This window comes from Mustela erminea, chromosome 17, assembly GCF_009829155.1.
Source record: "Mustela erminea isolate mMusErm1 chromosome 17, mMusErm1.Pri, whole genome shotgun sequence".
Taxonomy (NCBI): Eukaryota; Metazoa; Chordata; class Mammalia; order Carnivora; family Mustelidae; genus Mustela; species Mustela erminea.
The window spans coordinates 30,060,476-30,080,174 of NC_045630.1; the positions used below are offsets into that span (position 1 = coordinate 30,060,476).

Sequence of the window (19,699 nt, forward strand, 5' to 3'; positions counted from 1 at the left end):
ATAAGCACATATATGTGCACATACGTGTATAGCTTTTACTATCTTTACAATGACATCATTTTCTGAGGCTTACAATTTAATAATGTCTAAGCGGAATTGCCGGTAAAGTCAAATGTACTCACACAACAAGTAGGTCAATGTCTTTCCTGGCGACGGAATATTTTGCCGCAGCCATGGTTCATGGCCACGGGCAAGCCAGCCGGGACCAGTAGGGCTTACCTGCCACAGCGTAGGTACTCGCGTACTAAGGAAAGAGTTGTATATTTCCTCCAGCTCTTGGGTGAGGATGATCTCCCCTTTTATGGCAAGTTGAAGGTCTTTCAAAGATTTATGCACAACCAGTAAGAACTTATCAAACCGCTCAATTTCTTGGCTCAGAAAGGTTAGCAAGACGCAGTGGATAAGGGGGTCATAGCCTGGATTCAAACAGAAAGAAAATGAGGTTTGTTTTCAGATATAATGAAGCTTTCCATGGAGAAATAAAGGCTTTGAAAATCAAAGGAACTTCATGTGTCCAGGGATTGAGACGCTTTTTTTTTTTGGGCAAAGAACCAGTGACTGGGACAGGCTCTGCAGCCCTCCTGCCCGTGTCGCCACCGTTCAGGCCAGCCTCGGTCGTGTGAACGCAGGTGCCCACGCATGAACATGAGTGAGCACAGCTGTTCAATGCAGTTTTATTTGTGGGCACTCAAACTGGAATTGCATATAAAACTTCTGTGCTGAAAATAGTCTTCTTTCATCGTGTTTTTTTTTTTTCCCCTTTAACCACTAAAAAATGTCGGATGCATTCTCGAGTTCAGGCCGAATGAGAAGGCATGGGTTCCAGGTGTGGCAGCAGCCCTCGCAGGCCGACTGTGGTCCAGACTCGGCAACAGGGCTGCCCACAGAGACTGCTGCGTGGCACCAGGTTCCCAGATGAACTTTCCTTCCAGGGTGAAAATGTGGATGCGGACAACTGAACAGGTCCTGCTGCTGCTGCCCAACACTGCCGCCCCCCTCCAGCCAGGCTGCCCAGGGTCCTGTGGGCCTGTACACCGCCCCCCCCCCCCACCCCCCCCCCCCACCCCCCGCCTCCCCCCGTCCTCTGCTCACCTTGGATATTTTTGTAAAGAAACTCCCAAATGGGGCTGGAGATGATGCACTTCAGTGTGCTGGGAGTTCCAGAACATTCCTCCTTCTCCACAGACATTGGCAGCCGCTTTCTCAGGTCGGATAGAATTTCCATCACCAGGTCGTCGTTACTCTGCTCAGGACTGCAGAGAGAATTAGGAGGAGAATGAGCTACAGACCTGTCCAAACCGGGAGAGCACTCCGGTGGGGCCTGTCCGAGGCCAGCACAGCCGCAGGGCCACGGAGCCACGGGACGCAGATGGCATAGGTTGTCGCATGCTACAGAGGAGAAAACTGCCCGACGCACTGCAGACGTTTACAAGCGCATGTGTGTTTTTTTTTTTAAGCACATGTGTTTTTAAAGCTCTGAGATTTCCTTGTCTACTCTGCCTCCCCGACCGCGCATGCGTCAAGGGCCACCTGCAGAAGGAAGACAAGCAGGCACACGTGTTAGCGTGACAGGAGACCTCCCGCCACCCCCGCGGTTTAAGCGATAGTCTGGGAGCCACAGCCACGTGCAGCGCAGGACGAAACTGTAGGAAAACCTTCATTTCTGACTTGCAAGTAGGGTGCCTCGATGGGATGCATGCGGGGTGCATCAGAAGAGGTCAATGAGCAGACGTCACCGGAGGGCAAGTGTTTGCTCCCATCGAGCTCGTTACAGCGAATGGGAACTTGAAGCCTGCTCACACAGAAGTTTCTAGTATGTTCTGAGTAAAGGCAGCCGAATTAGCCTCCCAGAATGACCAGAGGGACGTGGATAAACCGACTGCATGTGCGGACGAGAAGCAGCCCCTTCCGGTGGTCTCTTCTCTGACGGGCGGATTTGAGGCCTCAGAGCGCGCGAGAACCGGGGAGGAGTGCAGGAGGTGCGGGGGGTGAGGCGGACATTCTGGGGGCAGACCGGGAGGCTTCCAGCGACCTCCTCTCTGTGTGCGGCTCTCCTTCCCTGTTGTAAATAGGGCATTTTCTATTGCTAAGTGAGAGCTCCACTATGTCTATTTTGTGTCAGTGGAACGACCTTGGAAGGGATCACCAAACAGTCAGCCAAAGCTGTAGCGGAGACCCAATCAGATAGCTATTTCTTTCTTTCTTTCTTTATTATTTTAAAAACATATTTTATTTATTTATTTGACAGACAGAGATCACAAGTAGGCAGAAAGGCAGGTGGGGGGGGGGGCGAGGAAGGGAAGCAGGCTCCCTGCTGAGCAGAGAGCCCAATGCGGGGCTCGATCCCAGGACCCTGGGATCATGACCTGAGCAGAAGGCAGAGGCTTTAACCCACTGAGCCACCCAGGCGTCCTCAGATAGCTTTTTAATAGGAGTTTGTGGCCCACAGACAGGAGGACATTAACAGTACAGCATTTCCCGTGGAAAAAATTACAAGTGTAAACTAAGAGAGTTTTAGAAGGTGGGGGAGGGTCAGTCAAGTACCTTCCAGACTAGGAAGACTTTTATTCAGGGTGACTTACTGTTGGGGGGAACCCATGGAGGGACGATCCTGACCGTAGTCAGCTGTTCTCCACAAAACCCAGGCCTCAAGCCTCAGCTTTTATAGAAGGAGGGGCCTGCGGTGAGGTCACAGGGTAGTTATCTAGATTGGGGCCCCCTGTGCATGGGTCATGCCTACTAGTTATCTAGAATGAGGCCACCTGTGCACCGAGGGGAGACCATGGCAGCTCCAGGTGGAGCCAGTGTTCCCAGGAATCCTGCAGAGCAGATGAAGCATGACACCCAGTCTATGAGTCTGTGAGTCCGTGAGTCCATGAGGGCACACATTGTTGGAACCCAAGGATGTGGGCAATGGGGCTGTCACCTCACAGGCCTTTGGAGATGTTGCTGTCTTGGTGACTCTAATCAGGGTTCAAGGCATCCCATGACTGTTGCCAACAAGAATCAATTCATGTTGTGGTTTCCATTTGTTTTGGTTTATTTGCTTGGGTTTTTCCCAACCTTAAGCACCCTGAGAAGGACGACGCATGCATCCTGCACAGGGATGTCCCTGGTCCCTGCTTGGCATCTCTCAACGTGGGGAAGACTTAGAAGCTGGTGTAGACAAGACTAACGGAATCAAAATCACAGTAACGATAGTTTTGTGTTGAGGAATCTGTACGTGTTGGTGTTTTCAATATTTGTGATATTTAAGAGATTTGGGGCTCTTAAAACCCCAAAAGGTCAGCTTTGGGACTCCAACTTAAAATAGATAATTGAGAAATTCATTTGAATTTATGATTTTGGGGGTGCCTGGCTGGCTCAGTTGGATAAGCATTTGCATTTGGCTCAGGTCATGATCTCAGGGTCCTGGGATCGAGTCCCACATCAGGCTCCCTGCTCAGTGGGAGCCTGCTTCTCCCTCTGCTCCCCGATCATGGTCTCTCTTGCTATCTCTATCTCTCTCTCTGTCTCTCAAATAAATAAATAAATAAAAACATGAGCGAGTTTAAGATCCAGCATATTTAATTATTAGATTTATAAGACTTATTAAAAGACTCGAGGGGCGCCTGGGTGGCTCAAGTGGGTTAAAGCCTCTGCCTTAGGCTCAGGTCATGATCCTGGGGTTCTGGGATTGAGCCCCACATGGGGCTCTCTGCTCAGCAGGGAGCCTGCTTCCCCATCTCATTCCCTGCCTGCCTCTCTGCCTACTTGTGATCTCTGCCTGTCAAATAAATAAATAAAATCTTAAAAAAAAAAACCCAACAACTGTTTAAAAGACTCGAGAAGATTTGGCAGTCAGCTGGCTGAAGTGTACTAACTTTATAACGAATGTTAGTATATTTGAAAGTATTTAAGTTTGTAGATGGAACCAAACAGTATTCAAAGACCTCTTAAAAATGCTTGTTAATACCCACCACCAGGCTCACAAGGAGGGCACATATTGCATGAAGGCCTGGGTGTGGTGCATAAACAATGAATCTTGGGACACTGAAAAAAAATAAAATTAAGATGTTAAAAAAAAATGTTTGTTAAAATCTGTTAGACTTGAAAATTGGAAAACGAGATCTTTAAGCTGACCTTACTTAAGGAACCCGTATTCTGAACATAGCCCTGCCAGGTACTATTGAGATTTCTAATTTAAACTTGAAGAATCCGAGACAAAAGACTGAATTGACTTCCCCAAGTGGCGGAACTGGGATTTGAACCCGGAGCCAGAGAAGAAGGAAGAGAGGCAGAGCCTGCATGTGCCACTGTGTTCTGAGCAGGTCTGAGGGAGCAGAGCGGGAACACTCTTGGCTGGGGAGCTCACCCCAGGCAGTCGTGACCTTGACACATACGACCTTATCTTAGTTACAGGCTGATGAGCCTGGAGAGTCTGGGTGACTCTGTGAGACCACGTGAGCCTCACGATGGCCTGGATGGGTAGACAGGTGTTGTCTCTATGTACGGATAAGCAGAGGAAGGGTACCGAGGTAGGGTGGCTAGGAGAGGGATCAGCCCCACAGACCTCTAAGGGCACAGCCAACCCCTCTTGACCCTGCTGTCCTCTTACTTATTATGACAGGTATCTTTTTCCATCCTAGAAAAGTAAATGTGGCATTTCACGTCAAAACAAATTCAGTTTAAAAATGCCACTCACTAGGTAGAGTATGACCACTCATTCTACAAAGGTTTACTGAGGACACCCTCCATGCTTGGTAATTGTATTTGTGTGTGTGTGTGTGTGTGTACACGCATGCGTGTATGCTCCCGTGTGTCTCTGTGCCTCTGTGTCATTTGGGGAATTGCATCTCTATATTTTTAGACTGTATTTTACGTTTTATGCTTTATTTTATTTTAAGATTTTATTTATTTGACAGACAGAGATCACAAGGAGGCAGAGAGGCAGGCAGAGAGAGAGAGAGAAGCAGGCTCTGCACTGAGCAGAGAGCCTGATGTGGGGCAGATCCCAGGACCCTGAGATCATGACCTGAGCCGAAAGCAGAGGCTTTAACCCACTGAGCCACCCAGGCTCCCCTACGCTGTATTTTAGACTTAACTGTAAGTGTGGCATTGTAGCTCTTCAAGTTATAAAATATTCACTGAATATTTAATTCTTCCCTGTGACTATTTAATGATTTCCAACCACACACTTCTCCCTGTGAGTGCTTACCTGATCATGAGGCTGGCAATGGCTGTAGCTCTTGGTTCCATGGCGATGAGATTGTCGATGAACGTCTGGCCCTGGATCTCCCTGCAGCCTCGGCTGGCCTCAGGGTGCAGCCCTAAGAGCTCCGGAGGGTCATCGTCGGGTAAGGACTGGATGATGTCTATGCAGTCCCCGATGCCCGCAGATCCGGGCATTGGCTGATGCACCTGGAAATTTAAGTCCTTTATTAGTTTGTGCCCAGAGCGATACCTATTCTCCATAATGCGTGAAGACACTATTTCCCATACACTGTATACAGAAGGCTCTTGTTAGTTCTAGGTGGCATACTCTAGACACTTCTGTCAAAAGTGAAGTTGGGGGGGCGCCTGGGTGTCTCGGTGGGTTAAAGCCTCTGCCTTTGGCTCAGGTCATGGTCCCAGGGTTCTGGGATCGAGCCTTGCATCAGGCTCTCTGTTCGGCGGGGAGCCTGCTTCCTCCTCTCTCTCTGTCTCTCTGCCTACTTGTGATCTCTGTCTGTCAAAAAAAAAAAAAAAAAAAAAAGTGAAGTCGGGGACGACTATATTTGTAGAGTATAGTTGTGTTGATCTGCTTAGTAACTTTCTTGTCGGGAAAAGAAACTTTAAAGGCAAGGCTGCCTCTCTCTGCCCGCTGCCTCCGTGGGCAGCAGATGCCATCACACCTCCACACACCATTTGACTGTGCCAAGACCTGTAGAAGGAACGCGACACCCGGCTGAAGCATTATTCTGACCACTTGGGAGGCGGGGTATGGACAAAATGGGCAGATGGCCAGAAAGGGCAACATTCCAGTTATAAAATAAATAATACAATGTTTAAAAATGACAAGCTCCTTAATGGGTGCAGGAGAGCTCGTCCTTCCCTCCTTGGTGGCGTCTCCCCGAGATCTGCTGTGATGGTGCTGCTCTCAGAGTCAGGCTAGCTGGGAGGACATGCGCCCATTTAGTGATGAGGATGAACGTGACTCTCTCGGGCTGCTTCGACTCTATCCCTTGGAAACATGAGCCGCCTTCTCCTCTCTGGGCCACGCAGCCGGCTTCTATGCAACAGAACGCGGAGCGGAGGGGACGGCTAGTGACCGAGGACCTGCTCGTACACGGTGCTGCAGCCTTGTTTTTCTCGGGTGGCTCGGTTTCTGGGTGAGGCCAGCGGAGCTACCTTGATCCTGACACCCCCATCGATGGTGGTTCAGGAGCCACCCTCCCCCGCCCCGCTCCCCCTGGGGGGCCTGAATGTGGAGGCACTGAGGCCACTGGCCATCAGTCCCGCGAGTGGCTTGGAAGGGCCTTCCCCCCCACCCCCTGCCCCAGTGAAGCCCTTACGAGCACAACCCCAGCTGATGTCTTGGGCGTAACTCCCCGGGGACCCTGTGCCACCAAGACACAGCTGAGCTGCCTGGGACACAGGCTGGTGCACCTTTCCTGGAGAAGAAACTCATGCAGTTCAAAAATGAACTGTGTCAGCACGGTCTGAAAGGCAGCAGAGGACGTCAGACCGCAGTTCAGTTGTAGAAAGGAAGCTGCCAAAGAACCCGGTCAACTAAAAAAATGGATCCCTTTCTGTGGAAGTGGAGGGATGGCACCAGGGGCAGAGCCAAGAGCCTGGGGCTTGGGGACAGGGAAAGGGACACTGTTTCCCAGGCCCAGAGCTGGTGGCCTGCACCCAAGAGGACTGCAGAATGTCTGGGGACTGGAGGCCACCGTGTGCCTTCCGTCTGAGTTTCTCCAAAGGGACATGTCTACAGAGGCACAGGGGTTTGCACAGGGGATGTGATGGAAGACGGGAAGAGGGACAATCGGTATAAATCAGGATAATTGAGGGAACAGAGGACATGTCCAGGTCTTCTCTGGCCTCGAGAGTACAGATGGCTAGATGAAATGTTAACTGCTAGAGGAATGCTGAATTATTTCTCTGAGACTGGATGTTAACAGGGGCGCCTGGGTGGCTCAGTGGGTTAAGTGGCTGCCTTTGGCTCAGGTCATGATCCCAGGGTCTTGGGATCGAGTCCTACATCGGGCTCCCTGCTTAGTGGGGAGCCTGCCTCTCCCTCTCCCTCTGTGTGCTGCTCCCCCTGCTTGTGATCTCTCTCTCTCAAATGAATAAATAAAATCTTTAAAAAAAATACTGGATGTTAATAAAAGGTACTGAAAGTGAACACGAAAATTTCTTCAGAGGCAGATTTTAAAGAATGCAACTTCGGTGAGCGAGCACGGTAAGGGAATAAATACATTTTCTCACCTCATCGCTGGAGAAGCTGAAGTCGGCTCTCAGCACGTTCGGATTACAGAATCTGTAGAGAAGCGTGTTCAGACATCGCCTGTCCCACGTGTCGGTCACCTGGCCGCCGTAAACCACTTCCCCAATCAGGTACCGCAGCATCGGCCACGAGATACTGGACCGTGTCCTCAGGGTGTTTTCCAAAATATTGATGGAGACCTTCAGAAAATCCGCCAGTTTTTATTATTTCAGATCGCGTTTGCAGCTCACTGGGGTGTTTTAACACAAAATCATCAATTCTCAGCCACATGTTTGCTCTTTGAAAACACAGCTGACCCGTGAACAGCAATGTGCTTGAATTGTGGGTCCCCCCATAGGTGGGTGTCTTCAGTCCCGTGAGTGTATTTTCTGTTCCTATGATTTTCTCAGTAACATTTTCTCTTCTCAGGCTGATTTTATTATAAGAACACAGCATGTTATACGTACAACACAGAAAATACGTGTTAATCGGCTATTGTCAATGTTACCGGTGAAGACTTCCGGTCGACAGTCGGGTATTGGTTACGTTTGGGGGGAGTCGAAAGTTACACATGGGTTTTTAACCACACAGGGGGGCGTGTCCCTGATCCCCGCATTTCAAGGGTGAATTGTATATGGAAATAGCAAGAGGAATAAAAATACTAGGATATACATTTTCATCCATTAATTCCTTTTTGTTGTTGGACAAACAGTGAATTCTTGAATTAAAATTATTTTGAATAGAAAAGACCAGCTGGTGGTGCTTAATCAGAGGCACATCAGGGTAAACAAGGGAACGTGAGTGTCCTCCTACCCCTGCTGTTGCTATCAGAGCCCCTCAACCCCGCCGTGGCCCCTGCCGTGCCCCGTTTCTTGGGTCCCCTGTGCACAGACTTCATGTGGCATCAGGGACCACATTCCTCCTCCCCTCTCCTTCCCTCCCCTCTGCCCTCTCTCTGCCTCTGCTACCAGCGCTCTCTCCCCGCCCTCTCATTTGTTTTCCTTTCTTCCAAAAATTCGAGGTTAGCATACACCCGCCATGCACCTGGACTGTGGGTCTCTGTTATACAGTTTTCTTCTGAATGAGCACGATTGTACATCATTGGTATGAATTACGTCCTCTTTGTCCTGCATTGACTAGAGCTTTTAAGGCAATGCTGAAGGTCAATGGTAAGAATGGGCATCCCTGTCTGTTTTTTTTTTTAATTCTGGATTTTAATAAAAATAAGTTCAGTCTTGGCTATTTAAAATGATATTTGCTGCAGTTCTTTGGTGGTCTTTTCCATATTTAAGTGGTCCCTTTTAATCCTGTATTTTGGAATAAAGGCCTTTTCTGCATCTACTGATGTGATCATGTAAAGTGAGTTACGTATTTCCAGATCTTGAGCCACTGTTGGAATAAACCCTACTTTGGTCATAGAGTATTAATCTTTTGATTCATTGCTAAATCCTATTAATAATTTATATAGATTTTTACATAGAGTCTAAGTAAAATTGGCCTATTTTCTTATGCATATTATTTTTATCAAGTATTACATTTATGGTTTCATAAAATGAATTAGGGAGATTGCCATCTTTTTCTAAGATTTGGAATAGCTTAAATAATATTAATATCTCGGTTTCTTTTTCTTTTTTTTTTTTTTTTATTTGACAGACAGAGATCAGAAGTAGGCAGAGAGGCAGGCAGAGAGAGAGGAGGAAGCAGGCTCCCTGCTGAGCAGAGAGCCCAATGCGGAGCTCGATCCCAGGACCCTGGGACCATGACCTGAGCCGAAGGCAGAGGATTTAACCCACTGAGCAACCCAGGCGCCCCAATATCTCGGTTTCTTAAAGTCCAGAGGAAACTAAGCCATGAAACCATTTCATTCTGGTGTTATTTGCAATGTTTGATAATTCATGTTTTCCCAGAAATCACTGGGTTCATATAGCTTTTCAGACTTAAATAAATCTGTTTTATCGAAAACCAATTTCTGGATTTATTTCTAACTTCTATTGTTTTTATATATTAATTACAATTAAACATTATTTTCTTTATTTTAGTTACTTTTATTATTTTTTCTAATTTCTTAAGATGAATATTAATTTCCTGCCTTTCTTAATAATGAAGATATTTAAGACCATAGTTTATTTTTTTCTGAGCATATTTTTTGTACTGTTGTATCTTTTTGGTATGAAGGAATCCCATTTCCTTTGTGTTTGAGATATTTTGTGATTTTCCTTTTAATATCCTCTTTGAGAAAAGAATTATCTAGAGGCACGTTTCTTAACTTCCAACTTTAGCTTTTTGGGGCCAAGTTTTACTATTTATTAGACTGTCATCAGAGTCCAATGTCCCATAATTATAGATTTTTCTTTGTGGCCACGTTCCTGGTTGAGTTTTCCAAGAGTTCCTTAGATGTATGAAAGAAACACATACTGTCTGCTAGAGGGTTGTTAGGTTTTCCATCCCTGTTAGTCAAGTGTGTTGATATGATTCTCTCACTGGTCTCCCTTTTGCTTTTTAGAGCGAATTCTTTTTTTTTTTTTTTTAATATTTTATTTATTTATTTGACAGACAGATCACAAGTAGGCAGAGAGGCAGGCAGAGAGAGAGAAAGGGAAGCAGGCCCGCTGCTGAGCAGAGAGCCTGATGCGGGGCTTGATCCCAGGACCCTGAGATCATCACCTGAGCCAAAGGCAGCGGCTTAACCTACCGAGCCACCCAGGCGCCCTAGAGTGAATTCTGAAAGAGGTTTTTGAAACTCCAACAACAAATACATTGAAATACATACATATGTAATGTACGTGTGTGTATGTGTGTGTCTTTACACACACGCGTGGGAGTACTCACGCTACCACAGGCTACTGTCTGACAAATATCGAGACCACCCAGTGTTAAGTATATACGTGAGACAACCAGAGTTCGAATCTGACCCGTTCCAGCAACTTCCTTAGCCTCTCTGTACCTCAACGGTAAAATGCGGATAATACCGATGCGGATAATACTGTCCCCCGCTTTGTAGGGTTGCTGTGAGGCTTAGGTTAATCAGTCCCTAAACCACTTAAAACCCTGCCCGAGGACACTGGCTCTAGAAGTTAACTCTTTTCATGACTGTTGTATCTTCACAAATTGTCTCTCTTTCTGTTTGGTGCTTTTTCAGATTAAATTCCAACTTGTCTGATAGGAGCATTGTCATTCTTGCTTTGTTGCTGCTGTTTTTAGTTTCTTGGTTGTTTTAGGCTGTCTTCATCAATTTAAATGTTTTTCATACAAGCTGCACGTGTCTCTTAATGAGGGAGTGTAGTCCGCTCCCGTTCTGACTAACGCCTCATCACGTTCCTTCCGTAGGACTGTGCTACTGTTCACTGTACTTGGTTGTTTCTCTCCCTCCTTATTTTTGGTAGTTTGACCAGACTGCTATTTCCCTTTTTCTGCTTTGCTAATTTAGACGTCAGAGTGTTTGCATTACAAGCAACATTTCCTTTCCTTGAATCCCTATTAAAATAACATTTCTTTTTTTCAAATGTAAAGAAGACATCAATGATCCCCCCCACCCCAAGCATCTGTGTTCCCATTTCTTCATCTGCCCTCCCAGCCACTGCCCCGTGCTCCTTCCTGTCCTCACAGGGACTCCTCCCTGCACCACTAGCCCCTCCTCCCCCACCTCTAGGTTCTGCTGAGACAGGTTAGTATTTTTAGCTTAAGACGATTAGAGGAATTTTTCTTATAGTAGAGTACTCCTTTTATTTTATTTTAAAGATTTTATTTATTTATTTAACAGAGAGAGATCACAAGTAGGTAGAGAGGCAGGCAGAGAGAGAGAGAGAGGAGAAAGCAGGCTCCTTGCCAAGCAGAGAGCTCGATGCGGGACTTGATCCCAGGACCTCGAGATCATGACCTGAGCCGAAGGCAGCGGCTTAACCCACTGAGCCACCCAGGTGCCCAAGTACTCCTTTTAAATAATCTGTGTTTAGGGGCACCTGGGTGGCTCAGTCAATTAAGTGTCTGCCTTCGCTCAGGTCATGATCCCAGAGTCCCAGGATTGAGCCCCGCTTTGGGCTCCTTGCTCAGTGGGGAGCCTGCTTCTTCCTCTCCCATTGCCTCTTCTCTTTTCTCTCTCTTGCTTGCTCTCTCTCAAACAAATGAATAAAATATTTTTTAAAATAATAAAAAGGGCAAAATCTGGAAAAAGCGTGAGCATATATTTTTTCCGTGTCCCTCTGGAGCAGTGTCTGACACACTCTTCCAAGGATTATGGAATTTTCCAGGAGCACCTGCTTTCGTTTTGATCAGAGCCCGTAAAGTTCGGTCAGAGTAGCTGCTCACTTACAGCAGACTGAGAGCCCTGCATGTGATTCTTTCTGAAATGAAGATGAATTTTGTTCCAGAGAAACACAGATGCTGTCTGACTCACGAAGCAACTTACAAACCAAAGGCACATTTTTATTGCTTGCAGCGCACTTACGAGTTTGCAATTTAAGTCAGCAATCGTATTTCGTTACAACTTCTCTCAGTATTTACAAATATTTCTGCTTGCCTATATTTTTTAAAACTTGGTTTTACCATCCTGCTGGTCCTTGTGTCAATAAGTCAAAAAAAATAAACCAACTTGTGATATGTGTTCACTTAAAAGAATCACGTGCGTGAAATACGTTATGTGTGTGTGGGCGTGTGAAATGTCTATGTCCTTATGGCTCTGACTGTTTTCTGTTCCTCTGCTTATGTTCTTTCTCTCTCTGGCCCCTGAATCTTAGTAGAGAGGTTGTTTTCCTTGGTTTTGTCTCAGGTCCCAGTTTGGGGGTGCTTCCAGTGGCTGGAGCCCTGAGTGCGGTGGAGGGTCTGCTGATGCTAAGCAAGCCCTGGGTGCTGGCACAGCACAGGTCAGACCACCAGCCCCCCGAGCAAACCCCAAGTTGCCTGACCACCAGCTGGCCAGAGGGGACTCCCCTGAGTGGGAGGAGCCATGTCCGAACTCAACTTCCCAGGGAACCAGAAGTCCCCACTTCCTTCCTGAGCGGGGTTGTGCATAGATCTCGCTCCCCACAAAGTTCCGAACTGGGACCTCTAGACGGTCAGACATCTTGGCATCCACCCAAACTCTCCCACTGGCAAGGCTGCTCTCACATCTGCCACACAAAGATGGGGAAGGCAGGAAGGGAAGGGTGCCTCTCTGGACAACAACGCCATGATGTCACCAGCTGCTTCTGGTCAAGCCCCTCTGCATGATGCCAGGGGAAGGGCACCATCCGTGTCCCTCTGCATGATGCCAGAGAAAGGGAGCATCTGTGCCCCTCTGCACAATGCCAGGAGACAGGCACCATCCGTGCCCCTCTGCACAATGGCAGGGGACGGGCACCATCCGTTCCCCTTTGCACAATGCCAGGGGAAGGCAGTATCCGTGCCCCTCTGCATGATGCCAGGGGAAGGCAGTATCCCGAGAATTCCAGTCCACACCAAGTGCTGCCAATGGTACTGGCCCAAGCTCTTTGCATGACAAAGTGCCCACTAACACCGGCCATCTCAGTCCTACCATTCACTCGCCTCACAGATGGTTTAGGATGTATTTCTTAAAAAACCATCTGCAAGGGAAATAAATTATATATATATATATACACAGAGATGCAATCATACTTTCAGTTTGTTATAACTAATTTTATTAATTGATCCTATAAACATGACTGTCTCTAAATCAATGATAATAGGAATTCCTACAGGGTTTTGACATATGTTACCCAGGTGCCTTCCAGAAAGTTAGTAATAATTTCCAGCAGCAGTATAAGACAGCATCTGCTTCTCTGTGTTTTTGTTGGTTTGTTTTAGCCACTGGAATAGGGTAAGATGCTATCTCATTTTAATGAGATTTTAAGGAGTGTTTCCTTGATTACTACATTTGTCTGGCTTCTCTGGAGACCAGCATGATATACACACACAGAGACTTCTTACTCTTCAGACTTGGCTCGTGTAATTACAGAGGCTGACAAATGTCAAGACCTGCGTCTGGCAGCAGGAAACCCAGGAGAGCCCACGGGGTCCTTCCCGCCTGAAGGCTGGCAGGCTCAAGACCTAGAAAGTGCCAATGTTTCAGTTCAAGTCCAAACGCCGGAAAAAGCCAATGTTTCGTTCGAAGCATTCAGGCAGGAATTTTAGTTCTGGTCAGTCCTTCCACGGATTGATTGGATGAGGCCCACCACATTAGACAGAGTCTACTGATTTATGAATCTCATCCAGAAAAACTCTCACAGACATCCTCAAAATAATGCTTGACCAAACATCTGGGGACCCTGTGGCCCAGTCAAGCGGACACATAAAATTAACATTGCAGTTACTAATGAAATGGAATAAATTTACATAATCTTACTGCCTTTTTGTATTTACATTGCAAATTGCCTAACCATGTTCTTTGCCCATTGGGCATTTATCTTTCTCTTACTAATTTATAAAAGATCCCTATATAATCGGCATATTAGCCACTGCATAATGTGTGCTACAGGTATTTTGTTAGCTTCTGATTAAGCTCTGAGTGTGGTTTGGACAAGATGTGCTTGGGCTCTTGTTCCTTGGCAGACACCCCGAGCGCAGCTGTTTCAGGTCACGCTCTGGCTGGGTGCACAAGCATGCGCTCACACGTCCCTTGAGAGGCAGCTGAGCATGCACAGAGCTGTGACGTCTCAAGGGGCCCTAGGAGAGGCGGGAAGGTGCCTGTCCAGGGTGGGTCTTGGCGGCAGACACCCACAGGCAGCATCAAGATTTTGCTCAGGAAGTTTTCTGGTGTCTGCTCTAACCTGGGGAGAATGTAGGTGGGTGTCACCACCTGTTTACGTTGGCTGTGAAAAAACACCTGGCAATGTCAAGAAGATGGAAGGTTCTAGATAGAGAACAGTGAAGAAAGACAGTAAGCTACGTGTGTTCCTCACAGTGTGTTAGTGCCTGCTCCTACTTTCAATGATTAAGGTAGAAACAGCAGACACATTTGCAGGGTTTCTCTGTGTCAGACATTGTCCTGAAACCCTCGCCTGTGCTAGCCAATCTGCCTCTTAGGGAAGTCCTTTGAAGTAGGCATCAGTGGCTGCCCTCCCTTCCCCAATTCTGCTTTTTCTCTTTTTTTGGCCAAGAGAACAAAGAGGCCTCATGAGAGCCCAAGAGCTCATTAGCTCGCCCACCAGGTTAAATGCTTGTACATCCGTGGGTGGGGGGCTGTGATCTGTTTCCAGAAAAGCTGGCTTCCCTGTCCAGGCTTGTGTGCATCAGCCTGTGTTACTGGTCACAGAGTTCATTTTCTTAGCGCCATGAAAATACTCAGTATCTGTGCGGACAGACACCAGGCGGTTTGCATCCTATTGTGATGTATTTATTATCATTTATTTGGAAGGTATCATACTTACCCGCAAGTCCGAAGAACTAAATTTATAAGCAATATTCCAGCCCAATGTTCCGTAATTCATTCTTTCACTGACCACAGCATTGAAAAAACATAAGCTGAACAGAAGTTTTTTCCATGACGGTCCACAGTCAGGTTTTTCAAATATCTGTTCTGTTATCTCTCCATTCCCACCATATCCAAAGGTCTGAAGTAAGTTACTTTTCAGTCCCTGGGGATTTTCCACTGCGATCTTTAAAGGAGAGATGAGCAAAGACAGCAGGTGAGCAGGGCATGGACCGAGGGCATGGCTCAGGGGTTGGGCTAAGAGTGCAACTGCTGGCAAGAGTCAGGGGCCGGGAAAAACTCTTGTGTTACTCTGTTCTCATCTGAAAGTTTCTGTTAAAGGATTATACCAGATTTCCTATTGTTCCAACTCAGATCTTAAAATGAAACTTTTAACACTGTCATTAAAAACACTCCTGTTTGCTCTAAGTCTAGCCTTCTGGAGAGTTTGACAGTGAAGAGCTATTGTCGTCAAAACTCTTGGTGGGGCCCTGTGGCCCCAGGACTGTGCAGCCTCCATGGGGCAGCAGATGGGAAGGTGGGGGTGGGGAGTTGCAGGGGGTTGGCAGGGACTGGTGCCCAGGCACAGGAGACCAGGAACCCATGGAGCCGGCAAAACAAGCTCCTCAGCACTGATATTGACAAGGAAAACGATGAACTTGGGGTCCTACCCAATTATTCTACTTGCGTTAACACGCCCTTTGCTTGACTTGCTAACCAGGAGACTTGCTAACTCTGAAACTGTAAAAAGGTTTGAAATGTTCCCTTCCTTGCACATTTTACACATATGCACACACACACACACACACACACCCACATATCCATACATAATAACCGTGTGGGTGTGTATATAGGACACATGGGTGTGCGTGTCCACGAACGGGACGTTTCTGGATCAAGGACTGGAGCTCATGGTGCCCCCCTGCTCTGATCCTCACGGGGCGGCGGGGGAGCCACACGCACCCCGGGTGTGTGTACAGCGGGGCTGAAACTTGGTGCTTCTAGAGAATGGCTTACAGAGCAGCCCCTCCTCCCAGAGACGGAGAGATGTTTGCTCTGGAATGCCAACAGATGCTCTCTGGGGAGAGAGGAGGATGTTCCTGGGCTTCCACAGTGCCTGCCGGGTCAAGAAAAAGGCTCTGAGGATGCAGACATGTGGCTATGCCAAGCGCCCGGTAGAGCAGATGCTCTCTCCTTTCCCAGGCATGTCTGCCTCTCCAGCTCCGGCAATGCCGACTGTCTGCCATGCTTTCCGCAGAAGTCCTGACTGCGGACACGAAAACATGGTCACTGAGTCTCCTTCCCTGAGGTCACGGCTGATTCTTTGGAGACTCCTGCTTGTGTCTCCCAAAGTTAAAATCTGTGCAGCCCCATGAGGGACAACAGATGAAGGGGGGCATAGGAGAGGGCCCGGGGCCATGAGAAGAGGGGAGAGAGACAGAGAAAATGTTATCTTGGGGAAGAAAGTTGCTACTATCCAAAGTGAAGCTGTGTTTTGCTCATTTGAGCAGTGGATCTGCTTGAGGTGAAATGTTCCTTCCTGGGAGCTCTAGCTCTGGCCCTCCCTGTCACTCTTCAGTCCTTTGTCCCCAACACCTGCTTTCAACCTGCTTCCTGTCAGAGCCTTTCCAGAAATTACGCTGTGGGATGGTTGAGGGAGCAGAGACAGAAAAAATCTTGAAAGAAGGGTGAGAAAAGGACACAGATCATACGTCTGGTTTATAACTTTTGGGACCAGGAAGCACCCTGGTTCGAGAGAACGTCCGTCAAATTGTGAATCACTTGAAAGCAGGGATCTCGTCTACTGTCTTAGTGTCCTTCCTGGCCCGCTGTGCAGGGCGAGCACGGAGTAGGTCAGCATGCTTGAGTCCGCACTCCCTTCGTAATTTGGATTTATGAATGTAAGATAATTTACACTCTAACAGTGCTCCTCAGTCAACGTCAAATTCTATTCTACTCAGTCCTTACCTTCAAACTCTTCTGAAGAATTGGAACTGGGAAAGAACTGTCCAATTTTGAGCTTAACCATAGCCTGAACTCAGGGTCTATTGTCACATCTGGGCTATTAAATCTGCAAAATACAGAATTTATAAATATTTTAGTGTAAGAATTAAAAAAAAAAAGATTTTATATGAGAGAAAGAGAGAGAATCTGAGCAGGGGGAGGGGCAGAGGGAGAGGGAGAAGCAGACCCCTGCTGAGCAGGAAGCCAGATTCGGGGCTCTTACCCAGGACCCTGAGATCATGACCTGAGCTGAAGGCAGAGGCTTAACTGACTGAGACACCCAGGTGCCCCAGTGTAAAAAAATTTAAGCCAAACAAACGTGTTTTAGGAATCCCAGAATCTGTGTCTGAAGTGACCTAGAGCTCATGGCAATGGCCATGTAGAGGCCGTATTAGTCCACCAACGGCCTTTCCTGCTGCACAGGAATTTCCACAAGACCCAGTAATTCCCAGTTTTGGAAAGTGGTTTTTCCATTTATAAACACAAAAGTGATATTAGACACTCATTGCAAAAAACCTTGGAAAAATGACAAATTAAGAACAAAATGAAATATTCCATGGGTCAAATCTGAAACTGAACCTGAAAATAAATGATGGTGGTAACAGAGGATATTCCACTGAATAAAGCAAGAATCCATGACGGATACAAACAGACCAGTGAATAAATGCGGGGGAAGGGGACAGCACGGGGAGGGAAGCCCCTTCCTTAGGGCCGGACATCATTTGATATATTTAGAGAGAACTGTGGAGTTGGAAAGGCACCATTTGGCAAAAACAGAGTCCCAGTTCAGTCAAACATTCTCAGTGGCTGCTACGACTGGTGGGTGAAAGCTTGAGACATTTGCCTGCTCTGAAAACCCTACAGGGGCTGATGCCACTTCGGCCAAATGAGCAAAGTCATCACCAGCAGTGGGATAGACGGACATCGTGTGCCTCTCAGTAGGATGTAGCAAGGATGACACGACATCTCTTCGGTGGCATTCCTGCCGCACCGGCCTCGCCATCACAGAACCGAGGGGAAACAGCGGACAAACCCAAACAGATGACATTTCACAAAGGAACCAACTCGCGCTTTTCGCAAAAACGTCCAAGTTATGAAAGACAAAGACTGAGGAACATTTCTAGAATAAAGAGGATTTAAGAGACCCAACAACTGAATTCAATGAGAAATCCTGAATTAGAACCTGGACCAGAACTTTTTTCTTTTTTTGCAGTATAAGTTATGCTTGGGTCAACAGGCCAGACAGGTTAAGTCCTGAGGGTTGATCAGTAAGCGCGCTCAAGCCTGCAGGGTCAGGAGACAGAAGCTCCGCAATTCACTGTCCGTGATCTGGAGAAAGTTACACATGAACGAGTGAGCAGTAAAGGCAGGCCTGGCTAGTGTTAACTGTGGGGAAGCGGAGGTGATGGGTTTAGGACAATCTTTGTGTTATTCTTGCAACTTTTCTGCACGTCTGAAATTATTTTTGTAAAACATGCAAAACTGAAACAGTAAAAGCAAACAAACAAAGAAACCCGGTACAACAAAAAACCCAAATGCAGAATTAAACTGGAAAACAAAAATAATCTAAAATCTCAGTAACTAGGTGCAAGTAAACTTTTTTCCTTTTCTGTCTCTCGTCTCTTTTCTTCAAAGATTTATTTATTTATTTTAAAGAATGAGAGAGAGAATGAGCAGGGGTGTGGGGCAGAGGGAGAGTCTCAAGTCGGGTCCGAGAGGGGGCTCGATGTCATGACCCTGTGATCACAGCCTGAACCGAAATCATTAATTGGCTGCTCAACAGCTCCCTCTCTTCTTTAAATAAAAATATTATGCTGCACGTGCTGTGGGTAACCTGCTGTTTTTCCTCTTAGCAATATGTTGTGTTAATATTTCCTTAACTCTCAAATGTAAGAAATTCGCTTCACATTTCTCTCTCCCACAGTAGGCTGTTGGGTGATAGTCTTAAACATTTATAGACTTGATTTGATAAAGAAGTATGAATTGTTCTTAATTGTACTCTGATTATAAAGAATGCTTTTTAAAAAAACACATTGTTAATTACCCTTACGAAGTCTCTGAAGTCCTGTTCTGAAGGATATTCCTCCAGTTTCTTCAGAAAGCTATATCGCTATCTGCCTCTCTCTTTTTTTTTTTTAAAGATTTTATTTATTTATTTGACAGTCAGAGACCACAAGTAGGCAGAGAAGCAGGCAGAGAGAGAGAGAGGAGATAGCAGGCTCCCCACCAAGCAGAGAGCCCGATGCGGGGCTTGATCCCAGGACCCCAGGACCATGACCTGAGCCGAAGGCAGAGGCTTAACCCACTGAGCCACCCATGCGCCCCGCTATCGGCCACTCTTGTTACTGATACAATGTGTCCGGTCGATAGCCAGTCCCTCAACTCTAGAATGATTCTTGGCAAATAGGCCGGTGTCCTAGAGACAGTTTGTGAATGATCAGTGATTGAAGGACCTGGCAGAAGTGGTGCCGTCTTCCGAAGTTACCACTATTGAAGCCATACAACCAGGAAGAGCAGAAATGCAAAGCTGGAGAGAAAACTCCAGAACACAACTGGTTCCAACTTTACTAATTTACAGCATTGCTGGGGCGCCTGGGTGGCTCAGTTGGTTGAGCATCAGCGTCTTGGTTTCCGCCCAGGTCGCGATCTCGGGGTCGTGAGGTTGAGCCCTGCGTGGGAGTCTTCCCCCTCCCTCTCCCTCTTTCTCTGCTCCTCCCGTGGCTCGTGCATGCTCACTCTCAGATAAGTAAATAGAATCTTAAAAAAAAAAAAAAAGAAACATGGCTAATTCTTCCCTCAAAGTGAGACAATCGACGTGCAACTTCTCCCACTGCCAAGAAGAAGGC

General features: G+C 47.0%; 1 protein-coding gene across 11 annotated transcripts in view; it reads right to left on the minus strand.

The window, feature by feature from the left end:
• DNAH14 (dynein axonemal heavy chain 14) overlaps positions 1-19,699 on the minus strand; it is a 361,489-nt gene that overhangs the window by 19,532 nt on the left and 322,258 nt on the right. For 10 of the 11 annotated variants that reach the window (XM_032319061.1, XM_032319058.1, XM_032319057.1 and 7 more), the window contains 6 exons: positions 16,818-16,920; positions 14,809-15,036; positions 7,450-7,647; positions 5,198-5,400; positions 1,093-1,253; positions 220-416 (listed from right to left, as the gene is read on the minus strand). In XM_032319061.1, coding sequence (XP_032174952.1) covers positions 220-416; positions 1,093-1,253; positions 5,198-5,400; positions 7,450-7,647; positions 14,809-15,036; positions 16,818-16,920 — 1,090 coding nt within the window. The remainder of the gene's footprint in view (positions 1-219; positions 417-1,092; positions 1,254-5,197; positions 5,401-7,449; positions 7,648-14,808; positions 15,037-16,817; positions 16,921-19,699) is intronic. The other variant, XM_032319062.1, reaches the window with a different exon arrangement.